The 21,983-nt window shown below is 37.0% G+C and overlaps 1 protein-coding gene across 1 annotated transcript in view; it reads left to right on the top strand.

Annotated features, from left to right (window-relative positions):
- Positions 1-21,983, top strand: part of PDZD8 (PDZ domain containing 8) — a 77,054-nt gene that overhangs the window by 48,284 nt on the left and 6,787 nt on the right. Inside the window, exon 4 of the mRNA XM_082719191.1 lies at positions 19,668-19,830. Coding sequence (XP_082575317.1) covers positions 19,668-19,830 — 163 coding nt within the window. The remainder of the gene's footprint in view (positions 1-19,667; positions 19,831-21,983) is intronic.

Below are 21,983 nucleotides of genomic sequence, written 5' to 3'. Positions count from 1 at the left end.
CAGCGAGTCTCCCTATACTTTCAAAGTAAAGGTTGAGGCAGCTGAATCCAGGAAACACTTGGTAGAGGGACCGTAATCAGTTGAAAGAAAATACAGTTAATAGGGAGCTCATTCCCTGCTTAATCTAATATTACAGTGCTAAACAGCCGTATAGAAGAAATGGAAATAGTAAATGTGTTTCAACTTTCAGAAAGTTTTTGATGAAGAACCATACGAAAGGTTCCTAAATTATTTCTTTAGCAGATATCTGTATCCTTTGTTACAGATAGAGCTGCCTTAACGACAAAGATGCCCAGGTATAATATCTGGAGTGATTGAGTCTAGGACTTTGATCGGTTTTCACAAATTAGCTGAAAACACACTATCCAATGGAAATAAATAGTACACCATTATGTGATTTTAAGTTATCTTGTGGCTGCATTTAAAAACTAAAAATAAATAAGTGAACTTAATATTAGTAATGTTTTACTTGATCAGTATACCCAAAACATTGTTATTTCAACATATGATCTACATAAACAGTGAGGAGTTGGGGATTTTTTTTTCCTTCTAAAGTCTTTGAAATCTGGTGCGTATTTTATAACACATCACAATTCATCCTAATCAGGTTTCAAGTGCTCAGTAGCCACATGTAGCTAGTAGCTATTCTACTGGACAGCACAAACCAAAAAGAAGGATGTACAATATAATATGCAGATTTACACATGGCACAAAACTTTTCTAAGATGCTCCCAAGTTAAGAGGAACAAAATGAAGAAAAAGCTCATAGGACTGTTGCATAAGAATTCAAAACTGTGCTTAAAGTATACGAGCTCTAGGATCCTTAAAGAAATAAATATGTCTTTGTGCCTCCAAACAAAAAATTTCAGCTTAACATGAGAGTGGTGTCACAAAATGAATACACTTATTTTAAAACCGTGAAATTCTCACAGAATTAATTATTTGTGCAATCCTGGTTTTTATAATACAAGTAATTTATGAGAGCTAGATAATGTGGGGAGAAAAAGGTAAAGTTAATGTGGCAGTGAGATAGCCATATATAGATAAGTGAATGGGGAAAAGTTAGTGATCTTCAGCTAAAAATACAAAGGTAAGTGAATGATTAATGGAAGCATAAAAACACAAAAAAGAAACAAGATGATCAACAAATATACTGAGCAAGGAAATAGATCTTTAGGGCAATAAAAATAAATCATGTCCCTGATGGTTGATGATCAGATGATATAAATGCTAAAAGAAATTTACTTAAAAGGTCTTTGATAATTCTGCACACTGCCTACTTGCTGGTAGACTTTATAGGGAGACAAGTAATGCTATGTGTATCGTACCTAGTGGACACCCTGAAATGTCCCAATTGTTCAGTCAGTGTCCTAGGAGGGTAAGTGGAGGATAAGTGATCATTCTGAAATACAAATCTGATCTTTCGGTTGCCTTCTTAAATTTCTCAATGGTTTCATGTAGCTCCTAGAATGAGACAAATTCTTTGATGTCCCCCACAAAGCACTCCCTGGCCTGGCCTCTGTTTCTCCAGTCTTCTCTTCTACCCTTCCATTCGGCTTTAGCTATACTGACCATCTTTCACTCTTTCAGACTTGCCATACTCTGTGTACTACACAGCTTTTGAACATGCACACCCTTCCCCAGCCCCTTTTTCTACATGCATACTGTGCCTTTCCCCATTCTTCAGATCTCTGTGGCAACCCTTAGCTTGTTCACCTTTAGACACATTATTGGGCCTGAGCCCTGCACCATGTATGACAGGGCTGACCTCCACTGGCAGTTTTTGCAGGGCTTTAGTATCAGTTGACTCTCAGCTGTGTTTAACCCATGTGAAGTTCTGATGGGAAGTAGAAGTGGACTGGGGAAGCTGGGGTATTCTTCCTGTTCCCCTTGGCCTTGGACAACAAACATGTTTGGCAGCTATTATCTCTCCTCCAGGGCTCTGTGCTTCTCCTAGGACAGACCCACTGTATTTCCTGCTTATGCTGGGTGCTCTATCATCTGGCTGGTTCTAAGACCAATTCCTCCCTCTGTTCTTCCAGCCTAAAGTTGGTAGCGACTTTTGCTAGTATCTGAGTCGCTCCACTGCCTCCTGTTTGGTTTTCAGTTTTATCATTGAGTAATCATTCCCCTATTTTGACGTACCGCTGTTTCAGATACTAAGGTGTTTTCTGATCAAACCTTATCAAACCCTGGCTGATACTTCAACCAGTCATCATTCTTCTAGAAAACTTTGCCTAGTGAGCATAAGATACATTGGGAATATCTTTTTAAAAGATTTTTATTTATTTATTAACGAGAGTGACAGAGAGAGAGTGGTGTGAGCACAGGAGCAGAGGGAGGGGCAGAGGGAAAGGGAGAAGCAGGCTCGCTGCCAAGCAGGGAGCCTGATGTGGACTTGATCCCAGTACCCTGGGATCACGACCTGAGCCAAAGGCAGACGTTTAACCAACTGAGCCACCTAGGTGTCCCAGGAATATTTCTCATAGTTGGGAATTCATACTTACATTTCTATGATAATTTGATTGGTGTTATCTTCACCGGTGTCTTTCTTTATCACAAACACTATGATTGTTTTTACCTATAGCAGTTGGCATTTAGTGGAAATTCAGTGAATGTTTTTGGGAATACTGAAAATGCCTGACTAGCTGTGAGCCTCCATTTACCCTTGGACTTTTTTCTTCTAGACTTCTAGGTTTCAACATGCCTTAGTCACAAAATGAGATTTACTACCCACTTTATAAAAGCCTAGTTTTAATATTTTTTTTAAGATTCTACTTATTTATTTGTCAGAGAGAGAGAGAACACAATCGGGGGTGCAGCAGGTGGAGGGAGAAGCAGGCTTCCCACCGAACATGCAGCCTGATCCAGGACTCAGTCCCAGGATTCCCGGATCATGACCTGAGCTGAAGGCAGGTGCTTAACCGACTGAGCCACTAGGGAGTCCCAAAAGCCTGGTTTTAGTTTACAAATATGGTACATAATGGTATAATGGCATTATTTAAAACATTAAAAGAACTTCCCACTCTATGTATATAGTTCAGTGTAGCCTAAATAAAATGACTGTGATTCGAAATTTACTTGTCTTACTTCCCTTTTGGTTTGGAGAGTTTTAGAAGTCTTGCTGAATGATAGCTGTCCAGATCTGTCTACAGTTTGTTGACTATACATACAAAGAGTCAAAAAAGATTCCCTAAAGAACTCTGATTACAAGTAAGAACATCTGAGACAGACAAATTTATAAATACATTAGATGCTTCTGAGCTGGCATTTTGGTGTGTTTGCTTAAGGCCAGATGTCTTGCAGATAGCATTTTGGTGTTCCTATTTAACCATTTGCCATTTACAGTCTTAATCTTATCAAAAGGAAGAAAAAGATTAGGGCAAATAAAGCTTTTTTGAAAATGCCAGTTTTTATGAAAACTCTGGTTTAATTCAATTTGATAATATTTGTGAATACAGTAGGGACTCAGTGGAATTTTAATCATATATAATGTTCTGTAATTTGGCTTCTTAAGTAAACTAAATGCCTTTTAAGCTTTAGTTGTAAATTCTATGCAGCATTTCTGCTCTTAGTCTAAATGGTGTTACTCGGGCCACAGTAAACTGGAGGGTCATGAGGAACAAAATTCAAAAACAGTGTTCAAGTTCTACTAATATCAGTGTTTAAGTTCATCTAGCTTAAAAATGAGGGATGCAGTTCTTTGTTTCATAGTTTCTTAGTGTGTTTAATATGATTGTGAAATACTGTGAAAAGAGTAGGAACTTAAGTTAAAATATAGAAACATCAACTCCAATTCACGTAAGGCACTTTGTGAATATGAAAAAGAAGCCCAAGGGGTGCCTGGGTGCCTCAGGCGGTTAAGTGTCTGCCTTCGGCTCAGGTCATGATCTTAGGGTCCTGGGATCGAGCCCTGCGTGGAGCCCCTCATCAGGCTCCTTGCTCAATGGGAAACCTGCTTCTCCCTCTCCTTCTGTCACTCCCCCTGTTTGTCCCCGCTCCATCCCTGTCAAATAAATAAAAGAGAAAAAAAAAGATGAATATGAGGTATAAGCAGTGAAGCAGTGAAAAAGTAAGATCAACAGTAGGATCAGCAGTATGGGAGCGTAAGTATTATAGTTAGCATTTGAATGTTCTAAGAGAGTTTGAGAACCAAATACTATGGAGGGGAGATAGCATTCTGCTAGGAAAACTGAGAAAGAATAGGAGGTGACATTTGAGCCAAGCTTCCCACGTGTATGTAGTGTTTTGAGATGGTAGGGAGGACATTTCAAGGTGAAGGACATGAGTTAAAACCAAATAAAGAATGAGAATGGTTGAGTATGTTTAGGATACGTGTTATCCAGACTGACTAAAGAATATGGTAGTGTAGGAAGATTATACAAAACAGCAATAAAAAGGTTGGTCCGTATTATAGAAGTGCTTTAAATACCAGACTAAGAAATTTAGCTGTTACTCTGGAAGACAGTAGGAGTTATGGAAGCTTTTAGAATGAAAGTGATCTCATCAGAATCTTGGTTTAAGGCAACTTGGTTCTGAATTTGAGTCGTAGCTAGGTCACGCTAGGTCACTTCTTGGCAGCATGATCTCAGCATCCTCAAATCCATTTCCACAAGCACTTTATTCCTCTATAAAATGGGACTGGTAGTGCTTCACGTGGATGTAGGAGGGATAAATGAAATCTCTATATTAAAATGTCTCGTTCAAGGGACACCTGGGTAGCTCATTCAGTTAAGTGTCTGCCTTTAGCTCAGGTCATAATCCCAGGGTGCTGGGATGAGTCCCACATCTGGCTCCTTGCTCAGCGGGGAACCTGCTTCTCCCTCTGCCTGCCACTCCCCTTGTTCATGCGCTCTTGCTTTCTCTCTAACAAATAAAATCTTTAAAAATAAATAAATAAAATGTCTAGTTCAGTATCTGGCATACAGTATTTAGTAACTAATAACTTCACTAAATCTGGCAGCAAATGGATAAAGTCGAACATGATTTATGAGGGAAGGAAGGGAAACAGTAGAGATGAGGGGCAATGAAGAGTCGGAACCAGAATGGTGACAATGAAAGTGGAAAATAGAATCAGTGTGACTTGGATACCACTAGAAATGCGGCGTTTGGGGAGAGTGAGACGGGAAGCCAGAAGGACTGAAGCCATGAGGTGCCAGAAGAGGAGAAAGAAGATCTCATTCTGGACATGTTGGGTTTGAGGTACAGTGGTTATCAAAGGTCAGTCTAGACATGGAATTTTGTTCATATGCTGCCTTGATCTGCTGTTTTTTGTTTTTATGCTTCTGATGCTGTCATTTAAGTCTTGACATCTAGTAAGTTGAACACTTTAGTTGGGGTTATATGTGCTCTGTTTTTAGATCTCTTTTTCCAATAAAGAGAATCAGAATGGTTTCACAAAAAAGTAGTAAGAATCTAAAAATTTTTAGAAGAGCTTTTGAAAACATGTTGAGAAAATAATATTAGTAAAATTTAAACACTGTTTTTGAATTTTGTTCCTCATGACCCTCCAGTTTACTGTGGCCCGAGTAATACTCATTCACTCAGTCCATATTTTGTCATGCACTAAAGCATCCTATTTATGAGGCAGAGTACACCTCCCACAGAAACCCATGTAGCCAAATAGCTCATTTCCCAAGTCATACCCTCAGAAGCCAGTTGCAGAAGTAGGGAATAAACAATTAGAAAAGTGTTGGGTGTTACCAGAGATCCTGCAGTAGCATGCACCTCCCTGCCTACAGGTGTTCAGTCCCCTAGTCATTAGGAGCAGTAACAAGATCTGAGCACTCTCTTGTGCCAGCCATGATTGTAAGACTCTGTATGCAGCAGCCATTTAATTCTCTTAGCAGCCTCATGAAAATAGGCACGCTTGTCATCACCATTTTAGATGGGAGGAAACGGAGGCACACAGAAAGTAACTTACCCAGGTCCCCCAGTCTGCACACCCAGGCAGTGTGACTCCAGAGCTGGTGGTCTTAATTACTGTACCATCCTACCAGTGGTGGGTTCAGATGTGGCCCCTTTGACACTAATTCTGTGCCTGCAGAACAAGTTATTTCCTAGTCTCTCAAATGGACATACTAGTAACAGTACAAGGGTTAAATACCTGTGAAACACTTGGCACAGTATCTGGCCCATAATAACTATAATAGATAACTATTACCATCAACCTTGACCTGAATCCCACCTCTTTTGCTCCTTTGTTTTTAGTGCTGACATTTTATACATCCTTTTAAACCCTTCCTATGACAAGGTGAGAAGGACAGGGGAATAGCTTCCTCAGTCATGGGATAGTATCGTTTGTTTTGTAAGACTTATGAGCCAAATAGTGACTTTTAAGAACATCAGCAAGTTTAAAAAAAAAAAAAAATGAAGTTTAATAAGGGTTCTTTTAAGAAGGTGGAGATCAGCCAGCTACTGGCCATCTCAAATGAGGATAAAACATGGACAAGCATTTAAATTTGAGGAAGGTTTAAGATAAATTAAGAATTTTGTAGAGGGGGCACCTGGGTGGCTCAGTGGGTTAAAGCCTCTGCCTTAAGTTCAGGTCATGGTCCCAGGGTCCTGGGATTGAGCCCCACATCGGGCTCTCTGCTTGGCAGGAAGCCTGCTTCCTCTCTCTCTCTCTCTCTCTGCCTGCCTCTCTGCCTATTTGTGATATCTGTTTGTCAAATAAATAAATAAAAATCTTTAAAAATTTTTTCATAGAAATAAACAGTGTTCATGTCATAGCATAGAAAAAAGCCTAGCTATCTGTCATTAATAGTGTAGTTTTAGAACATTTAGAAAGTAGTAGTATATGGGACTAACCTGAGATCTCTAGCACTGACTTTTTCATTTTACTGTAAATGTGAACTTCTGTCATTTACTAATTGAAATTACTTTCAGATAAATATATTAAAAGTAAAACTAGGTTGAAGGTTTCTTTTGTATCTTCAAATGGGCAAGGGCAAAAGGCAGCAACAACCACACCTAACTCCTGTGTCCTGTTAAACAGTCAGTCTCACTTAGTGTTTCCATAAGGTGCTGTGTATTTCTCCACATAAATATTGAACATGACCTGTTCAAAGTGGGTTTAGGACAGCTGTGTTTCTCATTTGTAAGCATGTTAATTTACATTGATATTGAATCGTACTATACAAATAAGTGGTTATATTGAAAGCTGCTTATATATAAACAGTGTGCTCTATACTAGAAAAGATAAGAATGTTTTATTAATCATTGTAAATAAGACTACTTCTGGGTAACTCATTATATTTCTTTAAACGTTATCAAGAGACTCGTAGGGTATGGACCGATGGCTCACTTTCTAAATGATGTGTGAATTAGCTTTCGTAAATTGGTCAACACTGAGAATTTTGTTGGAAGTCTAAGCGGGAAGCCATTGAGCATAAAGAAGCAACATAGGTATCATGAAGCAGAATTTTAATTTCCTTGTGTTATACTCATGAATAAACTAAACAATAAAATCAGCAGTTTCTATAAGATAAAAGTGATATGTTTGGAAATTGCTATAAGCTGTATTTTTTGCCCATATTTAAAAAATTCAGAAAGCTGTAAAGAAAACTGTGAAAGCCAACCATAATCCTACTACCCAGGGAGACCACCGTTAACTTTTTAGAAGAACTTTATAAACACAAGTATATACATACTATTCACAGGTTATATTTATGGTTCCTGAAAAAAGAGATCACGTCTTTTATAATCTGCCTTTTTTCCTACTTAATGATATACTGGGGGCCTATTTTTATTTCCATATACATGTGTTATTTTTATTTCTGCTTGATACTCCACTATGTGCCATAATTTATTTAACCAATTACTTATTAACTAACCTGTAGACTTTCCCTTTAAAAAAAAAAGATTTTATTTCTTTATTTGACAGAGAGAGAGCATGAGAGGGGGAAGGTCAGGGAGATGCAGACTCCCCACTGAGCAGGGAGCACCGATGCCTGGACTACAGGATCTGACCTGAGTCGAAGGCAGTTGCTTAACTAACTGTGCCACCGAGGTGCCCTTTCCTATTTTCTGATGTTGTAAAGAAATCTCTAATGTCACTGTGAATATATTCATGCACATCCATTGTTGAAGTCATGGTTTGGCATACTTTTTCTATAAAAAGCCAAACAGCAAATACTTCAGGCTTTGTAAGTCAGATATTTGTATTCACAACTACTCAACTCTGCTGTCTTAACTCTAAAGCAGCTAGAGACAATACATTAACAAATGAGCGTCGCTGTTTTCCAGTAAAACTTCTTTAAATAACAGTCCACAGGTTACAGTTTGTTGACCCTTGATCCAAATGATTCTTTGGTCTGAGACTGTGCAAAAGTAAAAGGCTATTGGTACATATTTCACAGTTGCATTCCTGCTAGAAAAAGGTCTATAGATTGTTTCAGTGTTAATTTTCTGACTTTGATACTTGTATTGTGGTTTTAAGAAAATGGCCTTGTTGAAAATGGCCAAATATTTAGAGGTAAAGGAGGCATTATGTCTGCAACTTATTTTCAGATGGTTCAGAAAAAATATGCAGAGTAAGACCCAAATGTGGCAAAATGTTAACAATTGGGAGGGCTGGATTCAGGATAAAATGGAAATCCTTTGTACTATTTTTGCATCTTTTCCATAAGTTTGAAATGATTTCAAGATTAAAAATAATAATCCGTCTCTAAGAATCTTTAATGAGTCTTTAAGACTCATTATTTGGCATCTATTTTCTATATAAAGCCAAACAGTAAATACATTCTTTAAAGAGTCTTAGCTGTAATACTAAACTTGCTTCTTTTCTTCAAATATGCCTAGCTTTCATCTCCTCATGTCAAAGCTACTGCTCTCATTGTTGGATATATTGCCTCCACTCCTGACCTGGCCTGATAAACTATTACTCTTTCAAGTGTCAAATTAAATTTGTTTTTTAGGAATGCCTTCCTTGATTTCTAAATGTTATTAGGTGACGCCCATTAAATCGCATATGTAGTATTGTAATTATTTGTTCAACCTACCTGTTCTTCCTGCTTCCATGAGGCCAGGGAAGCTCATCTGTGTTGTTCACAGCTACACCTCAAGGGCAAGTGCCTAAGCATTTGAATGAGTGAGTGAATCAATTGGTGCATTTCTTCCCATCACTTTTCTTCCTTGGTAGCTTTGCTGTAGGTTTTGGTAAATGTGTGTTTCTTAAATCAACACTGATTTTCTAAAAATGTTACCACCACTTCATTTTGAGAAGAGGAGTTATAGAATACACTGATATGTCTGAAGATCATGAGTGTCTTTTGAAATTGTAATGTAGTGAGAATTCTGGTAGAAAGGTCTTGGTTTATTACCTCATGGACCGGAAAGACTGGGAATAGCTACTTGGCATTTAAAAGCCTGCTGATAAAAGTTCCGGTATATACTTGTGTTGTGTCCATATGTGTGCACATTGTTGGTGTGCCTTTTCTCCCATCCCTGCCCAGCTACTCTACTAAAAAAGCTGGGAAATAGTTATCAGGGTGTCTTTTTCAGAAATGTACTTGATGAAGAAATACTCAAAAGTGTACCTGCTCGTAGTAATTTAGGGTCTTTCACTTACTGATTCTTTTTCTTGGACTTCTCGGTTGTTTGGGGTTTTTTTTTAATCTCCCTCCATGTTAAAAGCTTGTATAGGATAGAACAGTTTGTAAAAGAGCTATATTGATGTGTTATTAAAATATATCCTTTTCTTATCCATTGTATAAAATTATGTGCATGTTAGGAAGGGATTAAAAAATCAATATGTTGTTTTCCCCCCAGGTGAAAATATAGCATCCCAGCTGGGTCCAAGAAAGGCTAAAAGGATGTCAGAGTATGAGAGCTCTTAAAGGCTATCTTGGTGTTTTTACTAAATTGCTCTCCACAAAATAACTAGAATTTTTTAACCCGTGTCTGACATTATTGGCAAAGTTAAATGCAGCTGTCTGCAATCTTGTATGTATTGACTTGTGATTCAGAGCCTGTAATTGCTGTTTAGTTAGTATGTGTCAGCAATTCTTGACAATTGATAAACTTTTTTGGTATGAAATTCAGAAAATAATAGAAGTAATATTTCTACTCCATTAAAACCTACTTTTTGGTTTTTAACAAAACTCTGGCCAGTTAGCACAGACTAAGCCACACAGAAAACACTACATCCTACTTTTATGCTGTATTTGTAACTTTACAGTTGCATAAATACAACACTTTGAGTTTAATGAGGTATTTTCTGTGACTGTCTCTAACACTGTATTTGTTAAGTTAGAGCTTATTTGAAACGGGTGTCTACCAAAACTAGCTAGAGCAAAAAAGAGGTACTTTTTTGGTGTTGCACAGATGCCACAGGCAGATGTGAGGGCCACTGTTCATGGTTTTGTGGGTTAGACTCTGCTTAACCTTTAGCAGGAGTGTAGCTAGGCCTTAGAAACAAACTGGAACCAGAAACTAAACCATTGTCAGGCCTCTCCTTCTCTGCTCCTGGCTATTTATATGCCTTATTCTTCACTCTGCAGACTGACTTTGTTTCCCACTTCATAGGAAGATATACCAATGCCTACAGCTAGCTACACTTATATATATCCCATTCAAGGAATCGCTGAATTTGATGAATTCCCACTATCCAGGAAGGAACTCTGATTGGTCCATCTTGGGTCAGGTGTGTGCCCTGGACCAGGTAAGGAGGCAGCGTAGTGGACCGGTGTTATAGAAGTCTGGCTGTTTCCACCATAACCATACTGCAGAGACAGATCCAGAGCAGGGGAGAACGTGGTACATTGTAAATGTTTAATATGTACTAACCTACAACTTTCTTCTTTCTCTTATAAAATATCAGGCATGCCACAAAATTTAGGTTTAAGGAACATATTTGTGGCAAATAGATTTTAGTAGATGTTTGTAAATCTATATACATTTGTTGTAAGATGATATATTGTAGGACTTTTTCTCTATTAGTATTATAATACATAGGATTCTGTGATATGTTCTGTGAAATGCTGCTGCTTTTTCCTAGTAAAATGTGTTGTTAAAACCAGGGTAAGAATTTTTTCTCCCATTAAATCTCAACTGATACCATCATGGTGGTTCTAATTTTCTGATGTGCTCTGAACTCTTGTCTCCATCTCTCTGCTCTAGCAGTGTTACTCTGACCTAGAACCATAGCCTCTCCAGCATTTCCCACACTCCCTGGCCCAGCTCCCTACACTGGCTGTCAAATTCTTCTCTTCCGGGGCTCCTGAGTATCTCAGTGGGTTAAAGCCTCTGCCTTCGGCTCAGGTCATGATCCCGGGGTCCTGGGATCGAGCCCCGAATCGGACTCTCTGCTCAGCAGGAAGCCTGCTTCTCCCTCTCTCTCACTCACTCTGCCTGCCTCTCTGCCTACTTGTGATCTCTGTCTGTCGAATAAATAAATAAAAATTTTTTTAAACAAATCACTTTAAAAAAAAATTCTTCTCATCCTTTCAGATAGAACTTAAATGCCATTTTTTACCTGAAGCCTTCCCCAGACCCTTCCTCCAGAGGTAGTTTTCACTTCCCACTGAATTCCCATAATGCCATATCCATAAATGTCTTGTGGCCCACTGTGCTTTTCTTTTGGAATATCATTTAGATAATCTCTAAAACAATGATAATGAGCATTTAGTCACTGACCACGATGCCTCCAACCCTCTAACCCGAAGGTAGGATCCTTGTGATCTGAACAGTCTCAGGATCCTGGAGTTTGTATTGTTTGTATCACCACAGATTTGGATTTGGAGGATTTGGCTTGAGACTTCCAGACAAATTCCATGAAGTTAACCAGCTGACTGCTCCAAAGGGAAAAGGTTTTGTGGCACCATTTAGTACCGCCCCATTCATTATTTACTATCATTGCTTTACTTGGGACAAGAAGGTTTTCCTTGAAGAAACCTAGAAAGCAAACTTTCATGTCTACAGAGATTTTGATTGAAAATTTCATTAGAGGTTAATTTTTCCTTAATTTTAGCTTATCTTTTACAGTAGGGGCTCACCAAGAGTTTGATAGAACCTAAAAATATCCAGTTGGCTGCTTATAAGAAAGGAAAAATTACTGCATGATGATTATTGAGATAAACCCTAGGCCTTCCACCTTAACATTAACATTAACATTTGTTGCCACAGACATTTTGCCTTCACTTTCATCCTCCCCCCCCCTTTCTCTTTATTTAATAAAGAGTTCATGACCAGGGGTACCTGGGTGACTCAGTCAGTTAAGTGTCCAACTCTTGGTTTTGGCTCAGGTGTGATCTCAGGGTTGTGAGATCAAGCCCCACATCAGGCTCCATGGTGGGTGTGGGGCCTGCTTGAGATTCTCTCTCTCCCTCAGCCCCCCAAAAAGATTTCATACTCAGCACCCAAAGGACAACATAGTATTGGTCCATGTTCATTTTTTCTTCACAGTACTTTATTTGTCCATAAGAAGTACAGTTTTTCTTACCCTACTGTTCTTTTTGTTCTTTTTGGCCTCTTCCTTTTACTTTTCATCTGATAGGTCTTTAGTCTCCTGCATAGAGAAAACTTTATGAGATGAAAACTTAGAATTTTGTGAAAAGGTAGATATTTATCACCATTAGTTTAATTTCTGCCTCTTTGGAAATAAAGACCCTGCTTGAGCCCATTGAACTTCTAATTGATTTGAACTGGCTGTTCTTTTACCACCTGTTGACACCAGTCACCAAAGAGTCTTTTTCAGTAAGACAGTTTTTTTAAGTCAGTCATAAACTTAGCCCCTCAGTCTTGATCCTACAAAACTAATGTTTGCCTGATATAATTTAAATATTTTAATATCCTGAATTGATGTTTGTGTCATAATAGTTTGCCTTGTTTCCTTAGCTATGTATTGAGTTCATTCCCAGCAGACTGTTTTTTTTTTTTTTTTTAAGATTTTATTTATTTATTTGACAGAGAGAGAGATCACAAGTAGGCAGAGAGGCAGGCAGAGAGAGAGAGGAGGAAGCAGGCTCCCCGCTGAGCAGAGAGCCCGATGCGGGGCTCCATCCCAGGACCCTGGGATCATGACCTGAGCTGAAGGCAGAGGCCTTAACCCACTGAGCCACCCAGGCACCCCGCAGACTGGTTTTTGAATTTCCTTTTGTGTTACCATTTTTGATTAGTAGTGCTAAGTTTTGCTAGTAACAGTAATAACAACTGAACCTTTTCAGAGCTCCACATTTGAGATAGCTATCTCATCTTACCAGTGACATTAAGAGACGTTAACATTCTGCTCAAGTCATAGTCAAGGGTTATTATAGACATCAACATGTGTAGATACTTCACCCCTAAATATTTCAGTATGACTCTTCTAAGAACAGGGCATTTTTCATAACCATAATAAATAGTCACACATAATAAGAAAATTAATAGTTCCCTAATTTTACCTAATAGTCCAAATTAAAATGTCCTCAATGTTCCATAAATACTTTGTAGCCTTTTTTTTCTTTCTAAACTGGTATCAGATCAAGATTCATACATAACATTGGGTTGTGACATCTCTTTAGTTCTGTGTCCTGTTTTATTTGTTATTTAATCTAAAACAGTGTCTCCACCTTTGTGGGGAGTGGTATTCCCAGAAGGTGATTTCTGTAATCTTATAATTTCATACACATTTATTAACTGGCTTTTCGGCAGGAGGCACAGGGTGGGTAAAGAAAACCCTTCAACTGGGTGCTAAATAATATGTAAACGAATGGATAAAGGAATTTAAGAGCTGACTACAGAAGCCATACTTACATAAATTCTACATTTGAAGTGAAAGCTATGTTGTTTGAGGGGAAAAAGAAAAAAAAAACTCCCAAGAAAAGCTAAAGGTTCTACAAGACAGAAATTTCAATAATGCTCAGCTTTACAATAAATAATATTTATGTAATTGAGATAGTTGTAAACACTGCTGATCTTTAGCTTTTAGAACCAAACTTGATAATTAGAGTTACAAAACTAATAGTTATCAACTTTGACAGTAGAATTTAGAAGGTAAAGAGGTGAGGTGAAGGGAATGAGAGAAGTCCTAATATCAAGAAAGATGAAAAAGAAATAGAACTATAAGTGTACTAGTTAAAATTATAAAGAGTTTATGTAAGAGAACTAAAAATAGTGATGAGTTCTACTCTATTTGGGGAAAGGAAGATGGTGCTAATCCTTGTCTCTTACAGTAGGAAGTCTGCAAATTGTCTAAAATTTGATACATTAAGAGATAATAATGTTTTCCCTACAGGAAGAAAGGTAATCCCTAAGCAGCTAGGTAGTTGCTGTGGTGTAGGAGTGGGGGGCTTGGAAAAAGAGGACTGTTGCTTTTTAGTATAAGCTATTTTATGTATTTGATTTTTTTTAACCACATGCAAGTATTTGATAAAAATTAAAAGTTTATTCATATTCTTTTAATACATTTTCAAGTGATTTTGTTTCTTTTTCAGACACAGTTCTTCTTATAATTATGTCTGGTTTAATCCAGTATCTACAATGTCGTATTTCTAGTTATCTGTACATAAGAGTGAGGAAACATTTGATTGACATAAATGGAAAAACTATCTAAATGTTGCTCTCCTTCCTGATTGACTTAAGGACCATCTAAATTCATCCCAGATTGTTTTTATTAAATTAAGTAAATTGGAGAACTAAGAGCTATCTGAATAAATTATTTAACTATCTTAAGACAAAAATGGTATATTGGCAGTTTTGTTTTTGCTTTATTTTTAATAGCTTTATTAAGGCATCATTTAAATGCAATAAATTCACTAAGTATATAGTTGGTGAATTTTGGTAATTGTATGCAATCATATAGTCTTTACCCCAATCAAGATATAGAATATTTCCATCACAGTGAAAATTTTATTTGTGATACTCTATGCCCTCAGTCTGCAGTCTCCAACCCCCAGTCCTCGACAAGTACTAATCTGTTTTCTGTCACTATAATTTTGCCTTTCCTAGAACTTCATACAAATTGAATCATAGAGCATATGGTCTTTTGTGTTTAACTCCTTTCACTCCACATGTCTTTAAGATTTATCTATGTTGTGTGTGCTATATATTGTAAGCCTTGAAATCAGAGAGTATATCCTTGTCCTATTTAAGGATGGGTTTGGGTATTCCAGGTCCTTCACCTTTCTTTGAGTTTGCCTCTTCAAAGGCCTGCAGAGATTTCTGTTCGAATCTGTAGATATATTGGGAAGAACTGGCATCTTAACAGTAATGAGTTTTTCAATCTGTGAACATGGTATTATTTTCCATGTATTTTGGTCTAATTTAATTTTCCTTTGCAGTGCTTTATAGTTTTCAGCATACAGATCCTGCACCTCTTTCATTAAATTTAACCCCAAAATCTTTTATGTTATTGTAAATGAATTTGGAGTCTGTGACCTGATTTCACTTATTAATAGTTGTTTTGTAGCCTTCATAGGATTACTCATTTCTGGTTATAAGATCATGTTATTTGTACATAAAGACCATTTTTCTCCTCTCTTTCCAATCTCTATGGCTTCCCTTTTTCTTGTGTTATGACTGTGATTGTACCCTTCAGTATAATACTGAATTGAAATGGTGAAAGCAGAAATCCTTTTTTATTTCTGATCTCAGGCAGAAAACATGGACTATTATGTTACCTGTAGATTTTTGTAGACGCCCATAATCTGTTTTAAGAGTCCCCTTGTATTTTTAGTTTGTTTGGAACTTTTATCATGAATGGATTTGGGTTTTTTTTTCTTTTTTTGTTTTGTTTGTATTTTCTTAATATGGTAAATTATGTTGATTGATTCTCGGCTGCTTAAATCAAACTTAAATTCCTGGATATCAGCTCCACTTGTTTTTAATTATTGTCCTTTTTACACATTGTTAGGTTGAAATCCCTAAAAAAATTTTTAGGAAATTTTGCTTCTATGTTCGAACATTAGAAATATTAGTCTGTAGTTCTGCTTTCTTGTTTTTGTATTTGTCCGGGTGTGGGAATTAGGGGATAGCATTGGCCCTAACACATAATTTGGAAAGATTCCGATAAGATTGCTATTGTTTCTTCCTTGAGAATTCATCAAAGAAGCAGTCTAGACCTAGAGTCTGGGGGTTAGGGGGAAGAGGAATGGGGGAATTATAAATTTGATATAAATAGTAGATATGGCAATATCCAAAATTTCTGTTTTCTGGGGGTATCTTTTGAGGGAATTTTTCCAATGCATCTAAATTGTCAAGTGGTTTGGCATAAAATAGTCTAAAAATCGCCTTATTCTCTTACTATCTATAGATTTTGTAGTGATAGTCCCTCTTATTTGATTTTGGTAATGTGTCTTTTGTTTCTTCATGAGTCTGGCCTAGAGGATTATCACTTTTATTACTTCATTAATCAGCTCTCATGATTGATTTCTCTGTTTTTATATTTCATTAATTTCTGCGCTTTATTCTTTCCTTCTGTTTTGAGATTTCTGATTTAATGTAGGACTTAAGATGACCAATTTTGGATTTTTTGCCACTAGCATAAGCACTGAAAGTAGTAAACACAGCTTTAGTTATATCCTACAGATTTTAATAATTTGTGTTTTCATCATTCCATTCAGAATGTTTTTTAATTTTTCTTGATTCCTTCTTTGGCCATGAATTATATAGGAACACACTGTTTTACTTTGTAAATATTTGGGATTTTCCTAGTCATTGTTAGTTGATTTCTAATTTAATTCCATTTTTCAGTCTTTTAAATTTATTGACACTTACTTCATGACCTAGCACATCCTGGTGAACTTACCATGTGCACTTGAATGTGTATTTGTCATTACTAGGCATCACATTCTTTTTTTTTTTTTTTTTAATATGTTATTTATTTGACAGACAGAGATCACAAGTAGGCAGAGAGGCAGGCAGAGAGAGAATGGAAGGGAAGCAGGCCCCCTGCCAAGCAGAGAGCTAGATGCGGGGCTGGATCCCAGGACCCTGGAATATAACCTGAGCCGAAGACAGAGGCTTTAACCCACTGAGCCACCCAAGCGCCCCTCACGTTCTTTTCAATGTCACATATATCAGGAGTGATAATGTTCAGAACGTCTTGTCTTTCCTTATTTTTTTCTGGTTATATGGATTGCTGAGAGAAGGGTAGAGCAACAAGCTAACCCTCTAATGGTAGGTTGCGTAAGGGAACCATTGCAGAGGGCTGTGCATACGATGAGGACAGTAATTTGTGACCATATTTTATAACCTACCACAGGGTTCATTTTACCTCTTCTCTGGTTTTGTATACATTTTAAATTTTCTATAATAAAATTTTCAAAACCAAAACCTCTCAGGTAATGAGGTGTCCCTTATTTTGGGGGCAGGGGGTACATGCCACATGCAGATATATAAAAAATATTGGGGATTTTTATTTTCACCTCATCATTTAAAGAATTGTATTTTGGCATATGTTTTAGTGTTGCATGGTATATCCAGTAGTCATATATATGATTTTAAAATACAGATACCTGTGTATGGAGGGGAATTTTTTATTTTTGGCTATTCTTAATTAAAAATAGTTCATCCCAATGGAGATACCAGTTTTGTTCCAGAAGTCATGGTATCATTTGGATAGTCTTGTAAACTTTATCATAAATTTGACATTAAAAGGTTTTGTGTGATACTCTTTTTTTTTTAAAAGATTTATTTATTTGAGAGAAAGAGATAGTAACAGAGGTAGCAAGAGAGAGCACAAGCGGGGAGGAGAGGGAGAAGCAGGCTCCCGCTGAGCAAGGAGCCTGACATGGGGCTCCATCCCGGGACCCTGGGATCACGACCTGAGCCAAAGGCAGGCACTTAACCAGCAAAGCCACCCAGGCACCCCATGTGATACTCATTTTTAAGTGTTTTCTCAGGTTTTTAATTATGAAGTGTTTTTATACTCTTAAAACTTTTGCTGTCAGAACTTAAATTTTTAAATTTCTGTTTCAGAGACCACTGTACCTATAATCCCAAAATTAGGTCAGCACTGTGAGTTTAGAAGGAAACAAAATAATTTTAACAAGAGGCAAAAGAAATGGTGTCTTGTTTGGTTCCCTGTGTAAGTTATGAAATCAATAGCATTTAGTATTAATCAGTAGTAAAAAAGGGGGCAGGCAGTAATGTATTATCTACCCTTACTACCGTTCCTCCTGAAAACCCTTAGCCTTTTCCATCTGGAATGTTTACTTCAAGAATCATTTGAAATAAGAAAAGCAAAGGGAATAGTATGATTGGTATATAGAAAATAAAATAAGTCATTTACATAAAACCTGTACGAGCCTCAATTCCCTTCTCAACCTTATCCACCCAACTTCTATTCCATGTTAAGAACAAGGAGTAAATCACAAAAAGTACATTCCAAGTGTTAGTTTTTTAAATTTACAGTTCTCAGATTCATTCAGTTTCCTTTTTTGCCCATCTGGTACTGTTAACTTTCTCATATTAAAAAATGTTACGTTGTAAGTTTTAGATTTGGCATTCTGTATGTTAAGAATATATTTATGTTTGTGGATTTGAAAGAATGTATTCTTAAGGGCTTTTTTAAAGTGAAAACCACTATTAACATTATACAGTGATTATTTACTATATCATAAGGCAAGACTGGACAGAGGTTTTTTAGAGGTTTAAATATGTATGTTTTTTAGAAGGGTTTTTTGTTTGTAAACCTTTAGATAATCAAAAACTTGACTACATTTCCCATTTCTTGAGTATAATGTGATTAAGATTTTCCTTAATCTAAAAGCAACTTTACAAAATCTAGTAACATCCATATTAAAAAATAATTTCTAGTTAGGTCTCTTTTACTGGCCAACACCATTAGGTAGGAGAATAAAAATTTCTGGCTTTTAAAAGTAGGGTTTATTTATTAAAGCAATACAGACAGTGATATATTAGGATATTAGCAAGTTATTTGAAGGAGTCCCTCATGAGATCTCTTAAAGACCAGAACTAAGAAACATGGGCTGAATGATAATACAATTAGACTGATTTGTAATTTGTTTAACTCAATAAACACAGATTGAATTCTTCTCATCAAGAAGAATGTAGCATTTAATCCGTTTTTTAAAATCAGTAATTTCAATGAGGACCTAACATGTGTTGTCTTTTTAGTTCACAGACGATGTGAATCTGGGACACATATTTTGATAAATTAGGTGATATTTGTTTAGAAAACAAAATGATCTTGATGAGTTAGAGAAGGATAGCTCAATAAGATACCTGTTAACAAAACGAATGTAAACTCTTTTACTTTGCTCCCCAAAAGATAATTTAATAATACATCATAAAAAAGAAGATATTTCCCATTATATTTCAAAAAAGCAAGACTCAGAATTATATTCACAATGAGATCTTAATTTTGTGTTAAAATACATATATTAGGAGGTATAATATACAGCAGTTCTGGATGATATGATTAGGAGTGTTTTCTTTTCATTTTACCTCTCTATTTCCAAATATTCTACAGTGATCTTAAATGGATCTTAAATAAGACACACTGAAGATAAGAAAGTATTTAATGTTTCTGAACCCCAATTTGTAGTCTGAGCATATGTTAACTTATATTGTCACAGTGAAAATCTCCCCCTCTTTTATTTGTCTGAAAAACAGTCATCATGGCACAAAAGTCAGCATCAGCTACAGTTGTTCTCAGTGAGCTCTTTTCTCACTCACCTACCATGAACCCATTGACTGTTTTCATTTTTTTCTCTTTATCAAAGGTTGAATTAATAAAGGGGAATTTACAGAGTGTCGGACTTACACTTCGTCTTGTCCAGTCAACTGACGGGTATGCTGGGCATGTCATAATTGAGACGGTGGCCCCAAACTCGCCTGCTGCACTTGCAGATCTTCAGCGGGGAGACCGACTGATTGCTATTGGAGGTAATTGTGCAACACACTTCACACTTACAGAGAAATCAGTGAGCAAATGTGGGAATTTTCCCTGTCTTCATTCTTTCTATGAGCACATGTTACTTTTATAATGGAAAGAGAATAACTTTATTAAAAATAAAAATCTGAAGGGAGTCTTAATTTAAAACACATATGCCATTTTTAGTCCTTAGGTATCAATCTGTAAAATACTTCATCTTTATACCACTCTTCTGTAAACTTCTCTTGTTTTCCTTTCCATCCCACCTTCTACTCCTCTAGTGTTTGGTGAATGTGGATGTGGTCAGTAGTTCCTTCTGTATAACCACTGTACCACTCTGGGCCCAAAATTGACCATATTGGTACTATGACCCCCATCACTTAGGATTAGATAATGAACAGGAGGGAGACTAATATTCCTTGTCCAAGAGGGTACACTTGAACTGTCGTGTGGCCCCGTACTGATGGCTCTGTGTTGTCCCTGATCGACCAGCCATTTGGTAACATGCAGTCACTAGAGTACAGCCCGTATCACTATTACCCTGGAAGAATGTGTCCCCTGCATGCCTTCTTGTCAGCTGGATAGATTACATAAATTCTGGTAATAGGCAGGTTATTTGCTTGGATGTTTATGAATAAGCAGTAGGATTCCCTGTACACACCAAAGGGAAAAAAGACCAAACCTTTCAGACCTTTGTAGCACCTGCCCCGCCCTCCCACCCCCCATTCTAGGCTTGTCAAGAGATTTCTTAAACATATGGTTGGTCCAGTCGAGCTTCCCAAAACAATATGGTATATTCTTTCACAGCTAAGATAATAAAGAAGGTAGATCAGTTCCTAAAGCAGGGAGTTTGCCAACATGTTGAACCTTTGATTCAAAACCATCATGACAGTAAAATAATGACATTTAGTTGCACACCTGGAAACTCAACTAAGTCCATATTTCACATGGAAATCCCTTTGGTGGGTCATAAATAGTGATTCTCAAACCTTCTGACTGTATTCTATTCATCCAGGCTTGGTGTTAAAATAGGGATTCTGCTTCAGCAGACCTGGACAGGGACCCAAGATTTTGCATTTCTCAGAAGCCCCCAGATGCTGCTGCTCTTCATAGGCACTGAGAATGGCAGAGCCATAAAACAGACACCCACTGTTACATGGTTGTTTCAAATAAACACAGCAATTATTCCCCCTCAGCTAAAAACTAGAATTCAGTATAAATTCTTTATATCCACTTATCCCTTTGTTCTGGTTTTACCTACAAGATATATTTTCTTTTTTATGACCTTTTATAAAAGGTTTTTTTGTTTGTTTGTTTGTTTTTAGTTACACATGTAGTAAATATTCTCCAAAATAAATATCTATTCTCAAAAAGAAAGCAATATAAATGTGTACAGAGTGGAAAAACTAAAGGTCACCCCTTTATAGCTATAATTTATAAAAACAAAGTATTCACTGAGATAAGGAGCAGGTATAATATTTTCTATACCTGTAACTTATTTGTACCGGTATATAATATTTTGAATATTTAGTAATGGGATTGGTGGTAATTGAAATAAGATCAGCATATAGTGCTTATTATATTTGAAGCTCAATGATGGAGTTCACTTTTCTTCTATTTCCTCTATTTTTGTATATATTTGTAAAATTGCAAAAGAAAAGGAACCCAGATTTGGCCAACTAGCTCTGAGAGGAGCAGTGGTTGTCTCCACAAAGCTCCTGGTGGTTGGGGAAGAGATGAGGCCAGATGTTAAGTCACAAAGAACGAGTTTAGATTAAGTTGAAGTTCTCCTACAGCTCAGTAGAGGGACTTACTTTTCATTGTATATATGTCAGACTACAGTTTTGTGGAACTAGAGAAAAAGAGCAGGCTCGATGAATCATGGAGAGAGCCACATTAGAAACTCTGGATTCCAGTAAGATGAGTTTGAACACGAAAGGTTTCTGAGCCAAAGCTTTGGGGAAATTGGGGAGCAGTATGAAAACAGGGACAGTCGGAGGGGTCACAGCAAGGAGCTGTGGATTCTTGTAACCAAAGCCAGTGATCAGGTGTATCTGAACAGGGGAGGAAAAGGACTAGAACTCTGACAGAACTAAGAGATCCTGGGATCTAGAGGGTCAGCTGTCTCTGGGGTCCGGATTGGGTTAATTGGGAGAGTGGCAAG

This window comes from Mustela nivalis (assembly GCF_964662115.1).
Source record: "Mustela nivalis genome assembly, chromosome: 2".
NCBI classification, from domain to species: Eukaryota; Metazoa; Chordata; class Mammalia; order Carnivora; family Mustelidae; genus Mustela; species Mustela nivalis.
This window is presented reverse-complemented; position numbering and strand designations above follow the sequence as displayed.